Below are 25,658 nucleotides of genomic sequence, written 5' to 3' on the forward strand. Positions count from 1 at the left end.
GTTTTCTTGTATCGAGCGATTTTCAAAGCCCGATTCAAATGTGTGATAGAATGCGACTAATTCGTCGTTGATCGTTGCATAATTTCCTTTCTTGTTTTCCCTTTTTTTCCTTTTTTCTGATCTCAGGGGTGTACTGTATGTGAAAGAGAGAAAACAGCATGAATTATTTTATGGTCGCCTATTTCACACATGTAGCTAAGAGAGGACATGCTTTCAGGATGGCTGGTCAGTATGAGGTTGAGAGTACTAACAGTTTCCTAGGTTACATGCATTGGTTCGGTTATCATCTGTGAAAGGCTATAACTAAGGCAAACATCTAATAATTCTGTAGTTCCTGTATGACTTGTACCAACTCAAGTATGATGTGACCAGTCAAAAGGTGTACCGTAAAAGCCCGTGTATAATATGAAATTTTTGGGACAGGAAATGGAAAAAAGTTTTATCCGCATATAATACAAGTTAGGAAAACTCGAGGAAAACATTTATTTAAAGGGAAGCTGAAAGGTTTTCCAGAAAAAATGAGTGAACATCTGTACATGATGGTTTTCAACCCTCGGAATTCGAATATCGTATCGAAATTGAGCGAAAGAAAGCGCAAATATATTTTATTTCGACGAAAAGTGCAGCAGCGGACACGCCCAGCTCGCGCGTCTCGTTTCCGCCTGTGATTGGTCGGGCGCCTCGTGACGTCAACTCTAGTAACCGACCGCTGCCGCTACACATGAAGCGCGGTGCCAGGTAGTTTGGTGCTGTTTTTCTGAGACGGTAATGGAAAATTTAGAGAGACTGTGTTTTTCTGAGGAGTTCGGCGTTACTCCCTACATGTACGAGCCGATTGCGAAGAGCCGGCCTCTCAAAGAAGCAAACGATGCTGGTGCGAGCAGTGCTTTCGACGCGAACGAAAGCAAAGTCTTGGGATCTCCTCGTGTTGGAAATGCTCTTTGTGAGTATGTTTTTTGCAAAGCGATCTGATCTCGCCGATTTTTTGCCGATCTAGTGAGCTCGTTTCCGGTCAAACAACTGTAGTGTTGTGTTCCTGCATGCCTCCTCGTGGAACGTAAGCGGGGATGCGATCGTCGGCATTTGTGCGCTGTCCAAAGCTGTCGGCAATCTACAAAGACGGTTTAAACGCGTGAAAAGCTTCCTGGTTCATGCAGTACGTGTAGTGACCTTCATCTGTTGACTACCACGTTGACTACCACTCACGTTGATTACCACTCACGTTGACTACCACGCACGTTGACTACCACTCTACATACATACACGCAGACGCACCAACAAAGGAATGCAGGGTCGATCGAAGCAGATTACGATGGCACGCACGCAGAAACAAGCGCGGTCAGGCACGGTCGCGGACGCTGCGAAGGAACGAAACACTAGAGTTGACGTCGCAACACTGCGGTTTCTAGTCTTCGCTCGCATCGTCAGCGTCAGCAGCAGCGCGCGGCATTCGACGGGGGGCGGAGCTACAGCACAATTTCAACCGACGATTATGTCGCTCCTAATTGAAAAAAAACCCCAAAATTTTACCTACATGGTTTATAAGGTTCCCGCATCCGTATATGAGCGTCTTATTGAATTCGACAGACTCTTCAGCATCCCTTTAAATTGCACTCCGCACTTCAATCGCTGTCTTCCTCAGCTGCGCTCTCTTGGGATAGTTCCTTGTCGGACATATCTTCCCAGAGATACTCATCCTCTGTGCCATCGAGCTCGTTCGAGATGCCGCACTTCTTGAATGTGCAATGCACAAGGTCCTATGGTATGCTGGCCCATGCGTCCACAATCTGCTTGCATAGCGTGGCTGGCGAAGCCCGCTTCAGCTGCCCGGTCGCATCTGTACAATTGCTAGTAGGCACAGTGGGGCGGGGCGCTTTTCACGGCGCTCCACATTTCTGCGCAGGCGCGAGTATGAGCAGGCACGAGAGAGAAAATGTGGGGGCCTTTGCTCCTTGAATATGTTATTCTGCCTAAGCACTACGGAGGAGGTTTCTTAGCAAAATCTGGGGGCCTTTGCTCCTTGAATATGTTACTCTGCCTAGGTACTACAGAGGAGATTTCTTCGCGCGTGTTGCATGCGTTTGTCCCCTAGACATGCCAGCATTGCGGAGTGGTGTCGAGCTTGTTTACGCTCTGCCACTGGCTGCCCGTGCGGTGAGGCAGTGGGCACGGACGCCCCATTTGGTGATCGCTGTGTCTGAAGGGGCAAGGTTCTGACTAGTGTTGTCTAAGTTACGGGTCGCTTTTTTGCCCCGACAATAGATTGGATTTTTTACAAGCACTGCTCCAGGAAGGCACATGTAACTGGCAAACGGAGGCCTCAGGAGAGGACCTGATGTTATAATAAAGCAGGTGGCGCAGGATCTCCGGGGCACCCAAAGGGTAGCGGGGGGGATCAAAGCTGGAAGCAGGGTGGCCCGTGAGTAGGGGCTGCGGAGGCCGAAGTGGGCCAGGTAGGGAATGATCCCACATCTTCGCATTACACGTGCGATGCTCTACCAATTGAGCTACCGCATGGGCACTTCAAGTCGCCATAAAGGAAAATGCATGCATTCCGAAACATTTTTGTTAATTGGTTCAATGTGTTGTTAAGATCGGGAGGAAAATCAGTATTACTGTTTGGAGGACAATAGTAGATGGTGAGTATAAGTAGCTGCGGTTCAGCACGGCAGTTAATCCATAGAATTTTGAGGTTGGTAGCCACCGGAATCATGGAACACCTCAGCTGCTTTTTCACTGCAGTAAGCCCCTAGCCCCTAGTACCCTGCCTCTCTTTACGAAAAACATCAAAGTTTGGCAGATTGCTCTTCACTGTCAGCGATGTCACTCGTAAGCCATGTCTAGTTTAGTACAAGCAAGTCATTGCCAGATGAAGATACGTCCAAGGTTTGATACCTGCTCACACTTCGGAAGAAAGCTTCTTATGTTAGTAAAAACAACAGAGATTGAAAAAGTGGGTTCAGTGGCTCATGCAGCATTGCGGCACGAGCCGCAATGCCAAGGGCATCGTGGTAGTTATTGATAAGGCGTTCACGAATTGCCATGATTCATCAATAACATAGCGTGTAGGTACATGATGAACAGTGCTTCAAGACAAACAGAAAAAGGAACAGATTTACTTCTTGCGAAAGGAATGAGATGCTTACATGCATTCTGCACTTGTTTAGAAAAAATGCTCGCTTATGCTGTAGGTAGAACCTCTAAGCTTGCGGCTATGTGACACGGTCGCTTCTTTTGTTTTGAAGAAGGAAAGCTTAACGATGATGGGCCAGTTGCGATCAGAACTGTATCGTCTGAGGCAATGCGCTTGCTCGGTTTCTTTTACATTGAGAATGAAATTCAAGTGGTCAGAACAGTGTCAAATGGCCAGTTCCCCTGAGCGAGCAAAAGGTTTAGTAGGGTAACTATCATTAATGCCATAAAAGATCAAGTTATTGCGCAACGAGCAGTTTTCGGAGTCATCAAGGCGAGTTTAAAGATTACAAACCTGACGGACCATTTGAGCGGCGTGGGTTCGCATGGTTCCGAGCTGCTGCCTCAAGGGTTAGATTTGCTGACAGTTTGTTTCAACTAGTTATGTGTTTACCAGACAGGGCGTTATTAGTTGTGAGAAGCTGATTTTTCTCTTGGATTTATGAGAGAAGTTTGGTCTGCCCTACGGATAGTTTCTTTCAGTTCTGCCAGCAAGATCGCCATATCAGGTCCAGGGTTGATCTCGATATCGCCCGACAGCAGCAGTAGGGAATGTACCACAGCAATGCACTCACAAGCAACTGAATATAAATGCTGCAGGCTTGACAGCTGCACCAACAAGTAAACACTCGATCTTTTAGCAAGTAAACTACACGATGAACGAATCTGCATGGTGAAGTGGTTAGTGGGCATTTATGCACTGACTGCTTCAGCAAGTTGCACAGTAATGACCTTCACAGATGAGTTGATGCCGTATAGTGACTGCATTAAGGCCAGTAAAAACATGCAGTTACTAGAGACGTCTTTTGTTAGTGTAACAAATACAGTGGCTTGCGCTGTCACACACATGGGGCATTGACATGCAGAGGCCATAGATGGAGGACATAGCAGGGACCCAAAGCACAGAGCTGCCATGACAGCTGCACTAACGCACTTTACTGCACTATTAAAACCTGGTTGTAGTAATGTATCTTCATTGGCTACTATAGGGCAGCTATGTGGCATAAACCAAATTTTCTGCACTAAAGTAAACCTCTGCTACACCTCTGAAAAGGGTCTTTGAAAGCAATCGATGCTAAGAATGCGATTAAACAGAAATGCACAAAATGCAGCACTACCTACCGAAGGTTTACTTTGTGCAGGCGACTTCTAAACCGAAGAAAATGAGGGAAAATAAAAGTGATACTAATACCGAGCAGGCAAAGTTCGATGTAAAGCGCATGCCTTAATAGCACAGGTAAGCTATTTCTCTATCGCTTCCCCCAACCAGTGGGACACTGACACATGATGCCGCTCTATGATGAATGGAAAAGGCTTTGAAGATTTTCCTGGCTCGTTGCTGGCAATAAGTCCTCAGGATGAGCGCAGTTTGAAAAGTTGGTTCACACATGCACTTAGCGCGGTGGATGGCCAACGCACAGCATGCCAATGCTCTTTGAGCAAAAACAGGCATCAATATGGCCGTCCACCATGCTGAGTGACGGTGTGAACCAACTTATGAAAGTGAGCGCATCCTCAGGACATATTGTCGGCAACGAGCAAGGGAAATATTCAACGCCTTTGCCATTCATCGCAGCATGACGTCGTGCGTCAGTGTCCCACCTGTTGGGTTACAGGGCAACTCCGGCATTTTTTTAGTCGTATTAGGATATTGTCCTTTTCAAATGGCATTGACAGTCCTGTCACCAGTAGGGTGGCTCAATTTGCTTAGAAATTCATCAATAATATTAAAGAACCAATGAACGAGCTGCTGAAACCGAAACGGGTGACGTCACGATGAGTAGATGACGTCAGATCCTACGTTGCCATAATGTGGATATGCATAATGTGGGCTAAACATGCAGTACACGTGGCGCTAACGCTAAATAAGCGAAGCTGATGATGTCTCCTGATGACACAGGGAGCTTTTACAGATCTTCCAAACTAGACAGCGGCGATTGCAGCAACATTGGCGGTGTAGTCTCTGATGTAACAAACAGGGTGGCGAGTAAAAAGTTATGAGTTGGGAATGCAACCAATTTTGAAATTCATTTTTGGGAAAACTAAATGACTTGCAGCCATATTGTTTGGCACAGATAATAAAGAGTGCAAAAGAGAACCTATATTCAAAATTTATTAAGCCCAGTGGATATAGAAAAATTGCTGAAGTTGCCCTTTAAGCGATAGAAAAACCTGTGCTATTAAGGCACGCATTCTACATTGAAATTGGCTTGCTTAGTATTAGTTCCTAGCCTGATTTCGTGATTTTTAGTTTTGTTTCATGATTATATGTTTTTTATATTATATATTATTATATTATATGTTTCTTTTTTCTCTTTTCCACCTTTGCGAAGGTTGAAAGGCCGCCTTGTGTGAAATGAGCCTTCAATTGGTAGTCAGCGCTCTGACTTGTCTTTCTGTTTAGACCCATTTTTAGCCCTGTTTGCTTTCGAAGTCCTGTACCAACTAGTTCACCAACGTGCATTATTTAGAAAGGTCCACTCTCTCGAAGAAACTCCATTGTATAGCATAAACTTCTACTCCGAGTGCACCGCACTTAGTTGAAAAATGCAGCAGGCAGGGCTGTGAAAGCCACATGTCCAGCACTCCTGCAATGCATTCGTATATTTATTTATTTATTTATTTATACAATACTGCGGACAAGAAGTCCAAGCAGGGTGAGCAAAATACAAAGACGATATACACAGAAGAACAAGATGAAACAAGTGTGTAACACGTTTTTCACACAAATTGTTTGGTCGTAAGGTATACGATTAAGAAAGATTTTAACTTGATTACAATACTACAACTATAATCAATACACGAAATAACAAGATTATTTACACAATTATATACAGCTCATGGGCGTGGGGGATATGCTTCAGTTAGTTTATTCCAGTTATCTATTGTTTGTGGGAAAAAAGAGTGCCGAAAGGTGTCAGTCCTTGCGAAAATAGGTGTTAGAGAATGAGGGCAGTGGTGTCAAGTGGGTCTGCTTATCAAGGGGGATACATATTTTGCGGTGTCTAAGGCCATCCTATGATTAAGTTTGAAAGAAACTCTAGTCGACTTTTCTTTCTTCAAATTTGTAATAGTTCAATACCGTTATCTGTTAGTAATGCAGTGGGGGAGTCAGTAGCCTTAAATTTACTGTAAATAAATCGTACTGCTTTTCTTTGAATTCTTTCTAGGTTCTTAATGTTAATTTTTGTGTGAGGGTCCCAAACTATGGACAGTATAGGAAAAGACACTGTCAGTACATCAATGGGTCTCCAGGCTAAGACTTGCATTGATGTGAAGCTGCACTGTGGATCAGTTACAGTGGTGGATCGAGCAGTAACCCATCTTTGAAAAATTTTTTCTTTGCCTGAGAAAATAATTTCAATGAACTCTCTTGAAGTTATTATGGGTCCTGCTGTCTAATGAACTATCATTGATATTTTTAGATGGCCTGCAACAATGTGACATTTGTAGCAGAACACATGGCAAAAGTGCCATTTTCTCAAGTTCTGCACCATTTCCACCTTCGTATTGTTTGTTGCATGACAAAGCACATTTGTTCAATTGTTTATGTCCAAGACTGCCATGCCAGAACCAGTTAATAATAATATGATGGGGAACTACACTAAAGGTTCATAATATTCAGACCTTCCCTAAGTTGCACTTCTTGATTCAGCATTAAATGTGGCAAAAATAAATGATGGCCAATAATAGGGGGCATATATCATAGCACAATTTTTCTAAATTACCCACGAAATGTTTCTATACTCGTGAAATTAGGCGTAATATTTAAAAATGTTTCTTGTGCACCATATGTCGTCTTGCATTGTGAAATTTTAGCAGCAAGCAAGTAAACATTTTTTTTCTGCCAGAGATACTTTGGGAAGGCACCTGATTGAGTGTAGTAGTTACCCGCAAGTTTTTAAATGATTAAAATATGAATCAGAAGAGGTCAACTTCATGGCTGGTGCATTTGGCTTGAAATAACAATTTTTCACTGGTTGCTAACATTTTTTGGAGAAGCCCTCTTGCATAAATTTAATTGATATTTTTTCTTGATGACTGCTCTTTGTTTACAGGCGCAGTATTATTTGGATTTATCATGGCATGATCACACGCCCATACAGCCTGTGCATAACAGTGGCTGAAATTTCGGATGCCCTCGAAGGTTTTACTTGATGTAAAACATAGCGTGGGGCTAGTTGGTGCATAGCTTTCAATAGATGAAGCATCAATAGTGACAGCACACAGGAAGGAATACAGACTCGACAAGGCGCTTTCTGTCTGCATTCCTTCCTGTGTGCCGTCACTATTGCCGCTTCATCTATTGAAAAAATTTCACTTGATCTCGTTGGATGCCATCTGGTCGTATGGTCTTCGAAGTGGTGTTCATATGGTTTTCGAAGGCATGTGTGTGCTGGCCAGGCAAGCTGGAATTATCTGGGGAAGGCCAATTTTAGGGTCAAAATATGGAAAGTTTGCTCCCACAGAAATGTATTTGCGCCGACCAGAATCTTTGGCCAGGATTGAATTAACTAGTCCCGAATTTACTGAAGTCTACTGTACTTTGAGTTTTCCTGCTGCCAGTGTGAGCTGAAAATTTCCACCAAAGCTTTATTTCTTCTGGCTTGTGCAATTTTTTGGACATTAGAAAAATTCTGTTGAAAGAAATGGTTGCCGTCTTCTGATTTTTTTGGGGTCCTAAAATTTTTACTGTGAAAGTCATGGAAAACCTGAAAGGAATCTATGAATTCTGAACAATGAATTTGCTAGACATTCTGTAGTATGTACTGACACAGGGACATGTTTATCTTTTTCGGGTTAGCACTATTCACTGTCTAACAAATGTTATCACTCAGCGCAGGACCCGCCTGCATGTTATCGATGGTTCTATCCGCTGTCTGTTGTCACCGAACCTTGTGTAATCTGATTGAATGTATGCACGATGCGAATGGTGTAGAACTTTCTGTAAGACACGCGGGCACCGGCGATTACTCTGGAATGTTTGATGGCTCATGTATAAAAGCCGACGCGCTTGACTGTCAGATCAGATTTCGATGATCGCCAACCACGTATGGTAACTTTTCTATGCAAATGAGGGGGGGCGGTACCTTTACCAGTACAAATGTGAATAACGCCCATCATTCGCTATAAAAAAGTGTAAACCCAGAAAAGAGAATTGAAATAAGGTGTTTTACAGCTACGCCTATGCGATACCCCTCTCCTTTACTTGGCAAAAAAGGAACCATGTCAAATGGAATCGCTCATTAAAGAAGTGCAGGAAGAACAGTGCCAAGAACAAGTAAAGAACCGAAAGCGTAAAATAAAGATTACTTTAGTAGAATACAACTTAAAAAAACAGCAGTTGGCAACCAAGGTACACGGACCGCGCGGAGTTGTGTTACTCCGCCAGCCAATCACAGAAGCAAACAAAATCGTCGTCATGCGGCCTTTTCAAAATGGCGTCGTACTTGATACCATCGGAGCGTCTGCTGTTCTTGAAGAGCCTTTTCATCGGCGGAAGCAATGAGGCGTGCAACAGACATGTACAAAGTGTATGGAGTTTGAGCATCTCACTCTTCAAAAGTCTGCGGTGCAGTTCATTTCACTGTTGAACCTCTTTTACTCATGAAAATTCACTGCGAACTGAAGTGAAACTTGACAATAAATAGTTGCAGCGAAGCAACCATGTTATTTCAGTTCAATAAAGAATTAGGCTTTCGCCATTCCCCTATAATAGGCGAGGGAAAAGGTATAAAATTACGCATTAATAATGTTATTTTTGTGGTTACCGCCTATTTGGGTAATAGGAAAAGCTTGAAGTACGAATTATTTGCAGCCTCATGGAGGAACAGTGGCTGGCTTAAGTTGTAGCCGACTATAGTAGCGTTTGTTGAATTCGCTCTGGAAGAATTGTAGAAAAATATATATTTGCGGAACAACCACAGTTCTTTTGGATCGCTCGGTTACTGCTCTACCAAGTGCCACAAACGACTCGTATATTTATTTGGGAAGTTACGTAACGATGCGTGGCCGCAAGTCCCGTACAACCGCGTAGGGCGCAGGACGCTGGGATTCTAAACGTACTGCGCCCACCGCGGAAGGTTAGAAAGACACCTATATATATAAGCACAGCAGAGAAGAGGCTACGTCAGGCGGCTCGAATGATAACTGTATAAGTGTCATTCAGTGCACATGAAATTGTTCTCCACTTCAGGCGGCGTTTTCTCTACTTCATAGTTTAATAAAAAAATGTTGATTCATAAATATTTTCATAAACAATGGGTAAATTTGTTAATTTTCGCTTTTCCTTCCTGTTTGGCTGTTGATTTGGCTCTCTCCCTTAGTAGATCGCTTAATTTCTCAAGTCCTTGCGACTCTTGTTTCCAGTTGGCAATCTTGCGCGAAAAGAGTTGTACAATTAGGGAAAAACCAAGCGAGTTATGGGTGAAAGTCGTATTGTCTATGAGTTTAAGAGTTACTGCAGAGTTTGATGATGGACGCTGTCTCGTATTATTTTATTTTCCACCTTATCTAACCCTTATCACGGGCGTATGGTTTCGAGGATCTGTCAGCATTTCGGCGAGCCATCACTCGAGGAAATAATGAAGTAAAGGGAAAAGTTGAACGCAACTGGCGTTTTCTCCGGCCGCAGCTCGTTCCACGTGCATAAAGACCAGCTGACCACGAACTGAATCCCTTTCCTGGACCCTAGATCAGTCTAAACAAAGAAGGTTGAACTAACAAACCAACAGCGATGCGTGTGACCGTTGAATAGACGGTGACAACTGAATGCATCTCGAGTTAATCGCACGGGCACCGAATCGATGAGGAAACTGGCTTTCACATCCCAGTAGGTCCCGATAACTACCTACTAATGTTGACCGCCGAATAGCTGTCAAGCCTCGACATTGATTTCGCGGCGCTTTAGGAATGTGTTTGAGAAGTGGTGGCGTGGACGGTGAGTGTGTGTGGGGAGGGGTGGGGGGGTATGCGTCCTAATTTTGGGGGGGGGCCCGGGCCCCCCCGGGCCCCCCTGGGCCCCCCCTTGGGTACATGCCTGGTTTACAGTCATTTGAAAGCTGCCTAGTTGAAAGGTTAGAGTCGTTAAACTCTGCAAATGCGGAAACTAGCACCTTGGCGAACAGGATGAGTGTATCTCACCAGTGGCATCACTGTTCATGCACATTACTGTTTTGTTGACATTGCAGGATACACACGGTGACATTGGTGATCTGAGGGATGATTTTGCTGAACAGAGCAGGAAGCACTTGGATGCTGGTGTCGTGGTCATCAGAGATGCCAAGCCTGCCAATAGAGGTAGTTCCTCCTTTTGCCTACTTTGTTTTCGCTTTGCATCCCGTCCATCTGTTTCCATGCAGCCACCATTGTAAGCAAATCTTATTCCAGCGTATGTTGGAGGCATTATGTTTGAGGGTTTAGCCTGATTGGGAACTGCGTGAACTGTGCAGATATATTTCTCTTTTTTTTAAAGCATCCTTTGTTTTGCTGTTGGCACGGAACTTAAGTTAAGAAATGTGTCCAAGTGTTTGCATGAGCTTTGCATCTGCACGAGAGCCTCGTGGTAGCAGAAATGCACCAATCAAGCTTTTCAGAGGTTTAAAGTAAGAGTATAGCTTAATATATTGTCACATTGTAGTGGCGGTGAAAAGGTAAACACTGTCAAACTGTTAGTTAGGAATCTAGCTTATTATCGGGTGAAATTGTGCCAGATAAAAATCATCACCGTCAGCCTATTTTTTGTCCACTGCAGGACAAAGGTCCCTCCCAGTGGATTAACCTTGCCTTCCGCTAGCTGATGCGAAGTTATGCCTGTAAATTTCCTAATTTTGACACCCCACCTAATTGTCCGCTGTCCTCAACTGGACTTCCCTCCCCTTGGCACCCATTATGTAGTTCTAATTGTCCACCGGTTATCTACCCTATGCATTACATAGCTTCCCCAGCTCCATTTTTCCCTCTTAATGTCAACTGAATATTAGCTACCCCTAGGGCTGGGCAAAGATACACTATGCCCAGCCCTAGGGCAAATTATCATTTGGTATCATGATGCAAAAGATACTCGGACAACAAGTATTTCAGATACAGATACAATATACTACTGCAATAATTGTGTCTGATGCGATGCTTTCCATTTGAATCTTAAGATACTTTGATACATTTGCAAAGTTCTTATTATCGAGCTATATAATGTAACAGCAAATGCGTACGCACAAAAATGTTTGCTTGAAAATTTCTTAACTCCGACCAACCTTGTTTCATTTGAATGAAATGTCTGTTAGCATCTCAGAATATTTGCCTTTCTTGCTCAAAGTGTAATATTTTTGTTCTGAAACATTTTATTGGAGTTGCTTTAGCTGCTTAACATGAAAGCTCTTCATATGCTATGCGGTCGGCGGTTTTTGCTTGTCACTTTTGTAATTGATGGGAGTCACTGCTCTGCTTGCCGACCAGCTAGTGGGTCGCCATCTGATTACATGAATGTCAATAAGAAGCCTCTGCACAGTGGTGAAAATGTCGGCATGAAGTTTTACGTTGTCCGTAAGCCGTATCACAGTTTATGCAATACCGGATCACTGGACAGGTGTACAGCAGCAACAGTGCTGGTAGCGACACTTTTCCTTTATGCATTGTGTATACAGAGAGCACATAAAGTTGCAATGACCTTACATATTCTGCTTGTCTGCTGGCGCAGAGCATTTGTTAGTGGCATATTCATTAAAATGCAATCCTTTTACGATTTTTTTTTCTGTGAGGAAACTTCTCCAGCCCAAAAATGTTTCATACGTACTGTAGTGGCACAAAACGTCGCAGGATACTGCCACTATTCATACTACTGCCACTTATAGCTCCGATTACCTGGTGATTTGTAACAGTAAAAAATTTAAAGGGCTCCTCACCAGGCCACATAGCAAATTATGGTTTATGGGAACTCCGCCATCATCATCATAGAAGTCACCGGCATTATCGGAACTCCGGCATCGGAGTCAGCAGTCGAAGAAGTAGAGGACAAGGTGTCTTGTGAGCGCAGGCAGTGGTTCGAGGCACGGTTGGGCGCTCTTGGGCACGGTTGGCCAGGACTGGGGCCTTCTGGCGTGGACTGAGGGACTGCACCCTTCCCGCAACTTATATGCTGGAAGTTGTTATGTGCCATCTAGGGAGCATTCTGCAGCAATAATTTTTCAAATTAGTTTATTAATTGTGGAGATAGAAATATTTCAGTGCCCTGAACCCATGATTTTAGGAGGCGAGGGCCACTGCAAGAGAGACACTCTCTCCACTTGCGCCGTCTAGCCTCTGCAAGCGAAATTCCTTCCCTGCGTTCTCCTATACCGGAGCTCGAGGATTGCGTGATGAATACGTCATGGGCCCCGCCTTCGTTTTTTTTTTCCTCGATTTTTTTGCTGCGCAGCACACTATTTTACACATTGTGCACGAGAACACCTGACTAGCGTTATAAGTCAGTGCAACACGAATACTGAGGCAGACACAAGCGGTTCATAGAGCATGAACGAGTGATGTCACAGCAGTGTGATGTATGTAGGCGAACTTGTGTGATATAAGTCGACTATCCGGTTGGGAGTGCGGCGGCCACGAGGAGAAGGGCAAACGGTGTTCGGTTTGAAATTTAAGCTCTTTCTGTGGTGCGTAGCGATGTAATACTTCGCAGACACGAACATTAGCATGCATTGTATGCATTGTGCTTGTCAGCTCAACATGGCCAGACCTGGTGAGGGGCCCTTGAAGGTTGAGCTGAAAAAAATAAAAATATGCCTAAGTAAAATAGAAAGGCTGTTTCGCATCACATGACAACAGTGAACACAATACAGATGGCGCCACTAATAGTTATGAAATTTCACTTTCATGACATATAAACAAGCACTAGACCATCCGTAATATGCAGGATCGTAGCTTAATCATATTTCACAGAATTCTTATCATGTGACATAGTCTAAAAAATTGCTTTTGGTGCTTGCGAGCGACAGTCACGTTCACAAAATACCTTGAATACCTTGTCTCTTGGAATCAGCATCATCAACTCTTTGGTTCAAAACAGTCAAACTTACATCCACAATATCCTCCAAATTACTAATGTGTGAAAGCCACTAGATGCCAGGCAACCCTATTCTTGTATTCTTCAGACTTCATAACAAAGCACCATGCAAGAGGAACTTTGGTAACGACATTATAGCGGCATCAGAATTTGCGGGAAATACTCCACATGCATTGGTGTATGCATTGCAGTACGGTGGCTACGAGCAAGTGTCATGGCACCGACGCAACTAAAGAAAGAAAAATTAAATGTAGGCTGCACGCAGATGTTTGTCCACCTGTGTTTGTCGAGGTGGCGCAGGCGCCACCACGCTAATCTGCTCCACCAATAGGGATGCATAGACCTCACCGCCTGCCATTGCTTGAGGACTCTGGCAGAAAGATAAAAGAATGTCGCTGCCTTTAGTTTTATTCAGGCGGCTTAGTGGCAGCAGTATCAGCTTCAGAAGTGGGGTTCAGCCAAGGTTTATAGTTTCTCATGGTGATGTTACGGCAGCAGCATCTTGTATCTTAAGATAAACGATGCATTCTTTCGTGTATTGGAAATACAGATACTGATACACACCTTGCCCGATGTATCATGATAGATACAAGGTGCCCAAAGAGTATCTAAGATAGTATCTAAGTTACATGTAGCTTCCATACTGCCCAACACTGGCTACCCCTATTTGCTCTCTTATGCACACCGCCACCTTCCTGCTCTTAACGTCGTGCCTGGCACTTTTCGCTCCATCGCTCATTTCACGTTCCTTACCTTCTTCTCAAGTTTCCTTGCCCAGTAAAAAAGCAACACTTGAGCTACAATAGCGGCCAGCATAGTTGTCGGTCGCACACATCCGAGCGTGTGCACTACTATTCACATTGTGCTTGGAATCTTATAAAGATAATTTCCCTATATAATCAGAAAATTTCCAATAGTACATGTTGGCCCTAGTATGGTAGTATGTACAGTGCAGTCCACTTATAACGATATATCGGTTATAACGATGGGTCGACATGAGAGTGTCATTTTATGCATTAGGTCTATGGAAAAAAACAAACATTTATAACGATAGGTTATTCACCGCACATCGAATATAACTATCAAAATTTTGCCATCCGGATGGCTTTTTCCGTGCAAAATAATCGTAACATTTGCGTTGCTTAGTTCCTTGAAACGAACGATGTCGAGACGAGGCGATGTTTACCTCCGTAAGTTTGTGTCTGCCGCCATTACCACGTTGCGTGTCGCAACGTTACTAGGTGCGTCCCGCCTCGCCTGCGCACCGGAGAGTACCTGAGTAGGCGCAGTGCGCCACAAGATGGCGCTAGCTGCTTCATACGCGTCGGCCACAGTCGCTCCGAAAGAGAGAGAAAGAAAAAAAAAAAGCGACAAGCAACGCGGCGCGGTGGCGCCCGTCCTGCAGTCAGTCTCTCTTGTGATAGCAGGCTGCCGCCATCGAAGCAGCGTGCAACCAACGGTACAACTCAGTTCGAAGATGGCGCCGACAAAGCGCGAAGCTGTGTCGCTTGACACGAAGATGGATATTTTGCAGGACTCTCGACGCGGCTTCAAGGTGAGCGCCCTCGTGAAGAAGTATGAGCACGCCCAGTCGACGATATCAACCATCTAGAAAACCGGGAGCACTGCGATTGTGAAGGCAGGAGCTGTCAGCGGCCATGCCGATCAGCGGAAAAGGGTTAGAGACCCTTTGTACGCCGATGTTGAAGAGGCGCTTTACCAGTGGTTCATCACAACCCGCGCGCATAATGTGCCTATTAGTGGGCCAATACTTGCCACCAAAGCGAAAAACTTCGCTTTTCTTCTGGGACGCCCAAATTTTGAGCTTAGGGGAGGCTGGATTCAGCGCTTTAAAGAGCGGCACAGAATCGTTTACAAAAACGTGGTAGGCGAAGCGGCGTCTTTGGACACAGAGGCAAAGCAGCAGTGGCTGCAGACAAAGCTGCCTGGCGTGCTGGAGCGCTACGCGGAGGACATATATAATTGCGACGAAACTGCTCTGTTTTTTTCAAATGTTGCCGCCGAACACTCACGCTCTTAAAGGAGATCGATGCCCCGGCGGGAAGCACTCGAAACTTAGGGTGACCGTGTTGCTGTGCGTTAGCATGGATGGGAGCCATCGTCTCAAGCCTTTCATGATAGGGCGATCAAAGAAGCCAGCGTGCTTAAAGAATCAGCACATCTTGGTCCGCTATACGCTCCTGACAGTGGAGTTTCGCGGCGACGGCCGCGCCACCTGTAGCGTCGAAAGCGCAACTCTGGTACTGATACAACTTCAGTCGACGGCGTAGAATCCAGCTGGCGCACATATTGTTGTTATGACCGCGTGTGATTCGAAACTTCTGAACCACGTGCGCCACCGTCCTGCGGGCAAACATTCTCATACCGCTGTTTTATGATGGCAAATGTGCAAAACATCAAAAACAGCCCAGGAAAAAATAGCGTGGGGACGGCGGTACTGCTGCGTCAAAGGCTGTAACGGCCATGCAGGGCTGCCTGCTCTCCGACTCTACAGATTTCCTGGCCAGTCGTGGTTTTGTGTACGCGCTTTTTTCCTGGAGGATCGCACTAGAAATTATTGTAGTCAGTAGACTGAAGTTTTTGGTCGAGAAAGAGTCTTGCCGGGCAGCCGACTAGCATATTTTTGCAAATTCTCCATATCTTTTAGAGCTATTTATTTTGCTGTACGAAGCGTACTGCATGGGGGCTGCAGGTGTTCTGGCTTGCGTGAGTCGCTGAGCACTTCACGCTGTGTGGCTCTGCTTGGGTCCAGGTTGCCGTATACGGTCACCCGAGTCTTGGCGGCCAGAGCGTCTCAAGGTCGTGCCGGTGCCTCGGCAGTTGTATACTCTTAGACAAAGGTACGCTCCTCCCCTTGGGTTGTATTCTGCCACACAACAATAATCGTCATCTGCCTTGATTGGGTTTCCTTTCTTGAAAACGCCGCACCCGCTACTTTCCTATCGGGAATGATGTCATGCTGATAACACGCATGCCGTTCGTTACTGGGAAGTACCGGGCTCGCAGCGTTAAAGAAAGGAAATGTGGACAAGACAGATGACGTTTATTGTTGTGTGGCAAGATACAATCCAAAGGGTGTAATTTTGTTTTAGAGTGTAAACAAAATACTGTGGTTGTTTGGCAGAACGTAGCAGTCTAATAACATTTTTGTGCAAGTTGTTTAAAAGAGCCTTTTAATAATTCTAAAAGATATGCCACCCATCATCCCTGGCAAATGAGGCTTTGCAAGCTTGTCAAAACAGTACCATGGAAGGACACATTTTGTCTACGGTAACTCAAATGGTTGGATAAGAACACCTACGCCTATACGCTTAATAAGCTCAGCCATGCCTGCACACTCAATTGAGCTGCTTGATCAAAGCATAATATGATAGTTGAGTGTGCTCAGGCCAGAGATACGCTGCAGTTGTGTTTGCCTTGCTGGGAGTGACACTTCGCCAGCACAATCACACCGGTGACTTCTCTCACGCTGTGAACGTGCCCGGCAGCTTAGAGCTTTTCCCCTTTACGACGAATGGCAGGGCGTATCCGACCGTGCAATTTTGAGATTGGTCTGAAACCACATAGCAAAACTTGCGCCATTTGTTCATTTCAAAACACGCATGAACATCCAATCACGTTGGCAAATCCGCGCAGGCAGCGTGAGTAGCGTGGTCCGTCAGTGTCAGTTTTGACGGAAGGTGCCGCAAGAGGCGCTGACGATCGCTGCTTGGACGCGACGCCTGCGCAGTGTCAGGAGCGTATCGCAGCCATAAGAAGGCGTGGATGACCCACGGCCTGTTCGAAGAATGGCTGCTCGAGTTCGACAGTATAATTGAAGGCCAAGGAAGAAAAGTAGTGTTGCTACTTGACAACTGTAGCGCACACAGCGTTAACCCGAAGCTAACATATGTCGAATTGATGTTTCTGCCTCCGAATACTACGGCAGGCCTGCAGCCGTTGGACGCCGGCGTGATTGCCAACTTTAAAGTCCTGTATCTGTGGCGCATGCTGGAGTGGCTAATTTTAGCCATTCACCGCTCAGCTCCTGGCACGTCGGGTCATGCAGACGGGCCCCCTGACCTGAAGATCAGCTTTTTGAAAGCTGTGTGCTTCGTTTATGGTGCATGATATGAAGTAAAGCAGTCAACCATATACAACTGCTTCAAAAAGGCGGGCTTTGTGCATCAGGACGAACTTCCCCAACCCACTGAGACCAACATGGTGGAAGCCGCTGACATAACCGAGCTCTGGGAGCTCGTTCCTACTGGTGACACAGGTGGTGCGTCGATGGAGGAGTTTTTGACTGCAGACAGTGCTGCCTCATTCTGCGATGAGGTCACCGACGAGGCGATCGCCAAAGATGTGCTGTCTCAACAGACGGCAAAGTTGTGCGACGGTGGCGACGGCAGCAGCGACAGTGACAACGAGATTGACAGTGGTTCCTTGACCCTGACCACAATGTCTACGCAAAGTGCACTGTCATCGATAGACTCCTTAATTGATTTTATGCATGCCAAAGGATTGCCGCCAGTGTTCGCGCAGCAGCTGGAATCCATGCACACCGCGGTTGTGAAGCTGAAGCTGCCGCAAAAGCAAGTGCAGATTTTGGACTATTTCGGCGTGCCTAACCCTTGACACAGTCATTTGCGCTAGAAATAAAGTTTGTTTTTCACAGCCTACTTTCTACATCATCTATTCTTTAGAGCAAGTAGCGAATCCGAGTTCGGAGCTGCAAAGGTATGTTCCACATTTTCTTTTTTCATAACTGCAGCCCAGATATAGCGATCATCGGTTATAACGATCATATTTTTCGTCTTTCTCGATATTGTTATAAGCGGACTGCACTGTAGTACTTGTTGTTATGCAAGATGATGCACACGAATGACTGTGGTAATTGTCCATCATCAAATGGAGACGAGCACCTGCGTGCGTGGGCTCTTGCTTGTGCCTGGAAGAGCCAGTTTCCATCGGCACGAAAGAAATATGTGTGCGAGTGTGGCTTATGTTTTTAGCACCAGGTTGTTGTGTTTAGGCGCCAAGGTTCGATCCCACCATTAGATGCTGAATTTTTCTTCTATTGAAGAGGCCCGAAACAATGCGACACAGGAACCTACTTGCATACATACTGCAATGTGCCTTGTATGAGTCTTCTCGTTGAAAGACAGGTGGCGACACCTGATTTGAAGTTCCCACACCAGCTCTCCATGACTTGATGGATTCTGACAGTGTTGAGATTATGAGACCATTCTCAGTAATACGAAATTGCCAACTCTGAGTTACATAAATGAAACATATGTATGTCTGCGAACTGAGAAAGACAGAAAAATAATTTCATTATTGCACTGCTGGTCTACACATGAAAATTGTGCATTACTGCGTCTGCCGAGGCGTGCTGCATAGCGGAGTCTACTGCAGCCGCCACGGGTTACAGTGACGAGTCCTTTCACAGCCACGACAATTGGGGGGGGGGGGGGGGGGGGGTTTGCCCTCTTGACCTCACTGTAGTGTAGCTTCCTGCATGCAAGTGAAGACAAAAGAGAGAGCAAGGTATTGGTGCGATAACTTCACTTATAGTTGAAGGATCTGAAAAATTTTTCTGGCATGGGGTTTGCAAAGTGACATTCTTTAGGGAAGCCATTTTATCGCATTGTGAGCGTTGCTGTGATGATCCGTATAATGCCCAAGGGCGATAACACCATCACTGCACAGCGTATGTAGTGAAAACGTTTGAGCATGAGCCGACAATCACGGCTTAATCTCACATCCGCAAGGGAGGAAAGTGGAGAGGAAACAAGTCTTCTATCGTGTGCAAGGAACCGGGGGGAAGTGAGGTAAGGTAAGAATTGAACGGGCTTTCAGGAACGGAGGAAGCCTAAAGGCAGTGAAGAAGAAACTAGGAATTGGCAAGAATCACATGTATGCGTTAAGAGACAAAGCCGGCAATATCATTACTAACATGCATGAGATAGTTCAAGTGGCTGACGAGTTCTATAGAGATTTATACAGTACCAGTGGCAGCCACGATGATAATGGAAGAGATAATAGTCTAGAGGAATTTGAAATGGCACAAGTAACGCTGGAAGAAGAAAGCCTTGCGAGCTATGCAAAGGGGGAAGGCAGCTGGGGAGGTACTTAACCTGGTCGGCGGAAACGTGTGTGGAGGGGCTTTAGGCGTAACCAGGCTGATGATGAGGTAAGGGTGGCGATGTGCTTTGGCAGCTATTTCGTATGGTGAGGGCGTGCACGGTTGCATGGGCTTTATCTTGAAAACGATCTGCTTTAGAGGTGGTGTTTAGATGGGCCAACGGCTCGCAGCTTTGCATCTGCTGTGTTTTCGCCACTCAGTTTTGCATTGAAGCAATAGACTGCACGAAGGTCACTTTGCTCGCTGCTGCTGCCACGCTTCCTCATGTCAGTGTCTTGACCGCAACTGTCTGCGGTCATTGAGTGTGATGTGTGCATGTTTGCTTGTGCTAACTTAGACCTTGCTTGTTAATTTAGTTGATAAGTATGTGTTTACAATGTTATATCACAGGTGAAACTACTATCCTTACTTATTATAGCTGTCTCCTAATTTGCTATCGCAGTCGATGCTTTGCCTTTCGGAAGAAACTGCGACTTTTTTTATGATTAGATAGAAAAGTGTTTCAGGGCCCCTTTGAATGATGCCAATAATTTGGTGCAAAATTCAAAAAGGCAAGCTTGGTCTCTATTTTCTATGGCTATCAGCCAAGCCTTTTAAAACAAATATTGAAAATTGTGTTTTTAAGATTACCATTTTAAACTTATCTCGTGTTGTTTAGCCTCATATTAAGTGTTCTTTTATGACACAGAATTATGCAAAAAACTGCAGTGGTTTTAAACCTCAAGAATTAAATTAGCATAAATAAATGCTTCGGTACAAACATGCAATGAACGTGAATGTTTAAGAGAAAGCACAAGCACATACTCCTCACAGCTTCCGGCCAAGTTAGCGACCGCATGTTGGTACTGTACACATTATCTGCTGTACTAGTCATGCAAATGAAGCGCCACTTGTGCTTCTGGTAGTGTTGGTTATGAAACTCTAGTCATGTCAGAGTGACACGGGAATAAGCCTAACTTGGGAGATGCAAGGAAACTCGAGAAAGAGCGAAAGACCGTGGATGTTGGAACAAAAGAAACTATTAAAGGTGATTGTCGGAGTAAGCAAAGCTTCTCGTTGTTCGACTGTATTGGCTGCCTGTCGGTACCATCAGTCTTGCTTCGTTTCATGTTCTTTCCTGTTTCTTGTTTCGTCATTGCAGAGAAGCTGGGCTCAAGTCTGTCGGCGATGGCTGCGAAGGGTGGAGCGTTAAAGCACCTGGCTCTTGCTGATGCGTCAGAGGCACGCTGGAAATTTGCTAAAGGGGTCCTGGTCGGTGGACAGGAGCTTTCCAGGTAGGGAAATGCTCGCTCCTGTTGCACTCCGTGCTTTTAAATTGATCAGTTCTGCCCAGAGAGGCATTTCAAACAGCCACCGGAGGAGAGGCAGTTATTTGAAAAGCTCCCTGAAATGCAGGCATTGCAGGCTCCTGTGTTCTCATGAGCACCGCTTCCTTATTATCAGAACCTGACTTCTGACAATGCGGGAGTGCTTTGTATGAGGCCATTGCAGAAAGGTCACCCATTTATTTAATTTAACTTGTTGTTATCACAACAAAAAGTCAGTGTACTGGAAAACGGTTGGGCCGGTAGCTCGTGAAAGCCCATGATCACATGCAATTTGCAGTGCGCTGCTTATAGTGTTAGCATACCTGCAAACTTTTATGATTGTATCATAGAAGGGCCGATCTTTAGCGCACATTTATGGTTGTCGTATTGAGGCAAATATTTAATGACTTTTCGTTTGCGTACATATTTTAGGGCAAATTAACTTAAAAAAGAAGACAAATGCATTTACTGCGTAACTTTAATGGTGCAATTTTTCGGACCCCTTGATTATTCAGACCTACCTGTGCATCAGCAACATGAACTTAAAAGAACGAGTGGATACTGGCAAACAAATGTTCGACCGCCATTACATGAATATTTTATTAATACACTTGCTAAATCTTTCTGCTTGCCGTCGGTGCAGGCCATTGTTGCTGTTAATTTATGAAACAGAGTGGCTGTTCACAGCATCCCGCCATAAGAAAGTCTTCGGATATTTTTAAACAGTCAACATTATGAATTATCAATTAATATTACTCTCTTGCACCAAATTTTAACATTTCTTTGCTTTCACTGTCGTATTTTTGAAATGATAAAGTTGGCAGGACTGTGTGAGTATCACAGAAGATTTAGTGTATTTAAGCAGTGTTTAAGGGGGCCAAAGAAACACAAGCATGCAGTCATAATGTGCACAACTATAGCCCCACTAAAAATTCAGAAATGATTTTAAAAAGTCGTGCAGAGAGAAAAACATGACGCTGTATGTAATGTCAAGTACTATTATACATATACACCTATCACAGGTTACATAAAAATTCTTGGTCCTGAGGCAAAGAGTATATAGAATGAGAAAATGAAAAAATTTTTATACTTTACGAGCCTATAAGTTCTCTATGCACAGTCAGAACATCAAAATTTACCTTATCTTGAAAGTCTGGCTATCTATAAAATTCCCCATGGTTTTTAGACTTCCAGGAGGTTTGCTGTGCAGACGTGTAGAGGGGAAAATACATGAAATCTGAGCGTTGCAAAGCGTTGCATATTTGGGGTCTATTGTCAGACGAGTGCTATTTACACATATTCTCACTTACTATTTCCAAGACCTTAGTAATATATAATTATTTATCTTGAAAATAGCACTTTGTTGAAAGAAGTGAGTACTTTGAGAGGACTTAGAAGAGCAGAGTTTTGGGTCCCATTAGTGATGCATATTTGACTGTGGTGAAGCACAATAGACGGGACTTTCTCACCTTTCTTTGGTCTCATCTATATGAGAGGACATTTTTCATATTTCTTTAGCTAAGAAAGGTGCCTCTCTTTTTTGCAAAACGAGCATTGCCTTTTTCTCCTCCGAGAATCAGCACCCACTGACCCCAGTACTGTTCTTAAATGAGAATTTAAAGAAAAATTTGGAAGAAGCTTAAGCTTCACTTTTAAGAGTGGAACGTGATAGCATTCAAAGATCCCTGACTGCTTCTCATGCTTCCTGTCAACTGGAGCGTATCTAACTGTAATGTCTGCCAGGAAACGCTACCAGGAAAAACTGTAATGTTTACCAGAAACGCGGCTGCTTGCGTGCATCGCGATGCGGCGGAGGCGAGCACCATCTGAAGGTATTGCAAGGAACCGGGCGTGCTGCTTCGTGGCCTCCAAGATATTCGCGTGCCAGCGGGTGCAAATGGCAGATGCCGTGGCTGGTCTATGAATAGTAGAAATGCTGCAAAAGGGATTTGTTTGAGTTTTCAAATAACAGAATTACGTTTTCTCCTATATTAAAATTACAATCTGACACTAATATGTCTGTAGGTTCTGTGTAAGTCATACGTTATTTTTCTACGTAACTTAGCTTGAGAAATTCAATTAGTTCAATAACTTTCTTGCACCGCACGGAGGGCCTGGGTATGCATGGCTTGAGATTCTTTTTGCCCAAACAATGTCTGATGCTGGATGTCAGATGCCAACGCCAGATTTTCTGCCACACGGGACCCTTAATGCTATTGCATTAAAGTCCCAGGCATCCTTGCCTAACTCCTATGAACACACCCTAGAACATTTGACATCTCTGAGGGTAGTGCCTAATGCCATTCAAAAAGCACAAGTTGTGGCTAAGGTAGCACTTTTGATTGAAATGGACTCGGCTTAGTGCTTTGAATAAAAAAAAGAATGCAAAGGTGGAGACTACATTGACAAAATCTTTGCGACATGGCAGGACATGAATAAAGAAGAAAACAAACGAACACTAGTTTGTCCCTGTTATATTTGTGTTGTGTCTATTCTGGAGGCTAGACAACCCAGAATAGTAAAGTAGCTGACCTATCACTAACTGAAGTTTACGTTGCTCTTGGAAGCCTCCCTGGAAATTTTTTTATCTTGTTGTCTTCATCTGTTATATTTAGGATGTCATCATTGAAGAAGGAGATCACAGAGACCTGCAAGGCACTGGAATTCTTAAAAGCAGTACAAGACGTGTGTCAAGACGAGACTTCAGATTCTCAGTACAACACTGTTCTGGATCTTGAAAGTTTGAACCTGTCGTCATGATCCTGGAACTGAGAACATAAGAATGAGTATGTTATTTGCAGCCTTTACTTTGTAAGTTAAATAATAAATATGGTTTGGTGCTGGCGCAGCACTGTGTTTGAAATCTGTTGCAGTGTCTGTGGAATTCACCTCTGGGTAGTTTTGGTTAGAGTTTGGTGTGACAACCTTGAAGTATGAGTAATAGTATTCGAAACCTTTAATTTGAAACTGAGGCTAACTTGAAACAATCATTGTGATCTACCTATAATACATGCATGTATAAAAAGCAACCAATTCAAGTGCACAGTTTTTCTTCCGACATGTACATTATTGACCCAAAGCATTACGGTTGGTTTTCGATAGTGTGCCTACATTAGTAATGCATATAACAGGTCGCTGATGGTTGTGTTGGCCCCCAGTGTGTGTACTTTGTACGTGAGCCGCCAGACCTGCCAGTGGCAACCCCACCTCTTAACATTGTGTGGGGTCCCTGGACTCCGGGAAACAGAGGTCATATTTGCTACAGCTACATTTAATGGAAATTCAGTGACTTGCTCTGTGTCAGAACAGCAGGAAGACGGTGCCGTATGAAAGAGCCATAACGTCAACAACCTTTTCTATCGACATGGAAGGGGTCGGCCAGACACTGCTGCTCCATGGGAATAGCATTTCCCAGGTGCATATTTTCACTAGATGCATGAGTAACACGAGCCTGCGGCCTGCCCTGGTAACTATTGGCCGATAGGATCCATCTACGGGAATCTTGCATGTGACGACATATACCAGTTGCTTGCAGCTTTGAATTGGGTGAGAAGGCCTTTGTTTAAAAGGAGGGTGTTTGAGAGAAAGGTAACTTTGCACTCTACTTGTGAACTTCGTACGCCACACACGACTGCAAAATTTGGCTGAAATGTTCGCAGCAGCGTGCGCTGTCCGCAGAATGCGTTTCTTATCAAGCCCGAGGAGTAGTTCAGGGCCCCTTTTACATGCACTGAAAGCTCTAGACGAGAGCAGTTTTGCATTTGGCCCCCAATGTAATGTGGCTGTGGATCTAACCCACAGCTTTGTGCTCTGCAGCAGATGACCAGAACCACTGATCCACCTTGGTAAGTAATATGTGAACCAAACGGTCATTCCAAGTCAATTGGTGCACTATTTTATTGCTATCAATACAAATGCTCCAGAAGCGCTCACGTCGTCACCGCAGTGTGGCCATGGAGTGTGATGGCACATGTGCAGCCTGCACCTTGGTTGGTGTTGCCTGCATGCTGTGCCTGTGCATTGGAGGTCACGGATTGTGCTGGGATGCGAGCATGGAGAAAGGCTTTCCTTCCTAAATTAATGCGAGGGCAAGCCTTGGTGCACGCTGTCTACCTGCGTGCCCCGTCTTGGAGGTCATGTGATTTGCTTAATTTCGGTGGCATGTCACAGTCAAATTGTAAGTGAGCAGTAGCATGGAAACATTAACTTTGGGACAAGTACGCGCACACACCCTTCACCCTTCGCCACACCAGCGTTGTGACTGCAAGCGCTCGTCATCATCGAGGGAACTCTTATTACGAGTGGTTACCATCAATGCTTCACCCTTTGACGCAGCTGCGGCTGTTTTTTTCCACCGTCATGGACTTCAGAATGTGCAAGGAATAACACTTATCGTAGTCTCAAGTGAGAATGATGGAAGCGAGTGTTGTTCCAAGTGATTCTGCTGTAGGTGAGCTGCTGCTATTCTGCAAGGGCAGTACTGTCACTTTAGCTCACTTTCAGGTAGTGCAATGTGAATTTATTGTCTCGATTTAAGCAAATCAACTTGTTTTTATTTGACCATTCGTATCATGTTTCATTGGCGTCTGGGGACGTGTGCCATTCTCTGTCTCTTCCATTATGGCGTGTAAGATACCCGAAAGCAGTTTTCTCACTTACGCTCCTCAGATTACATGCATCTAAATATACAGTCGAACCAACCTATAAGAATACTCGTGCCAAGAAAATTTCATTGTTATAACCACTTTGTACGAAAAATGCAAAGGGGACGAACGCTGAAACATTTTAATTAGACAGAAAGACATATAATAGTTTCCAGCAAGTACGGACGCGAGAACAAGTAAATAGAAACAGACAGGACAGCGCTGGTCACCAGCGCTGTCCTGTCCGTTTCTACTTGTGCTCGTGTCTGTACTTGCTGGAAACCATTATTTATTTATTTATTTATTTATTTATT

The 25,658-nt window shown here is 44.6% G+C and overlaps 1 protein-coding gene and 1 pseudogene across 2 annotated transcripts in view; both read left to right on the forward strand.

Annotated features, from left to right (window-relative positions):
- Nucleotides 1-23,564, forward strand: part of LOC126522368 (uncharacterized) — a 58,175-nt gene extending 34,611 nt beyond the window's left edge. Inside the window, exons 3-6 of one of the 2 annotated variants that reach the window (XR_008610502.2) lie at nt 10,383-10,491; nt 16,020-16,107; nt 20,536-20,668; nt 23,317-23,564. Coding sequence is in view for 1 of the 2 variants with exons in the window: in XM_050171108.3 (XP_050027065.1) it covers nt 10,383-10,491; nt 20,536-20,668; nt 23,317-23,461 (387 nt within the window). In the remaining variant the exon portion in view is untranslated. The remainder of the gene's footprint in view (nt 1-10,382; nt 10,492-16,019; nt 16,108-20,535; nt 20,669-23,316) is intronic. The other variant, XM_050171108.3, reaches the window with a different exon arrangement.
- On the forward strand, nt 14,216-15,663 carry LOC129382441 (tigger transposable element-derived protein 6-like; annotated as a pseudogene).
- Nucleotides 23,565-25,658: the final 2,094 nt, after the last annotated feature.

This window comes from Dermacentor andersoni, chromosome 6, assembly GCF_023375885.2.
Source record: "Dermacentor andersoni chromosome 6, qqDerAnde1_hic_scaffold, whole genome shotgun sequence".
NCBI lineage: Eukaryota > Metazoa > Arthropoda > Arachnida > Ixodida > Ixodidae > Dermacentor > Dermacentor andersoni.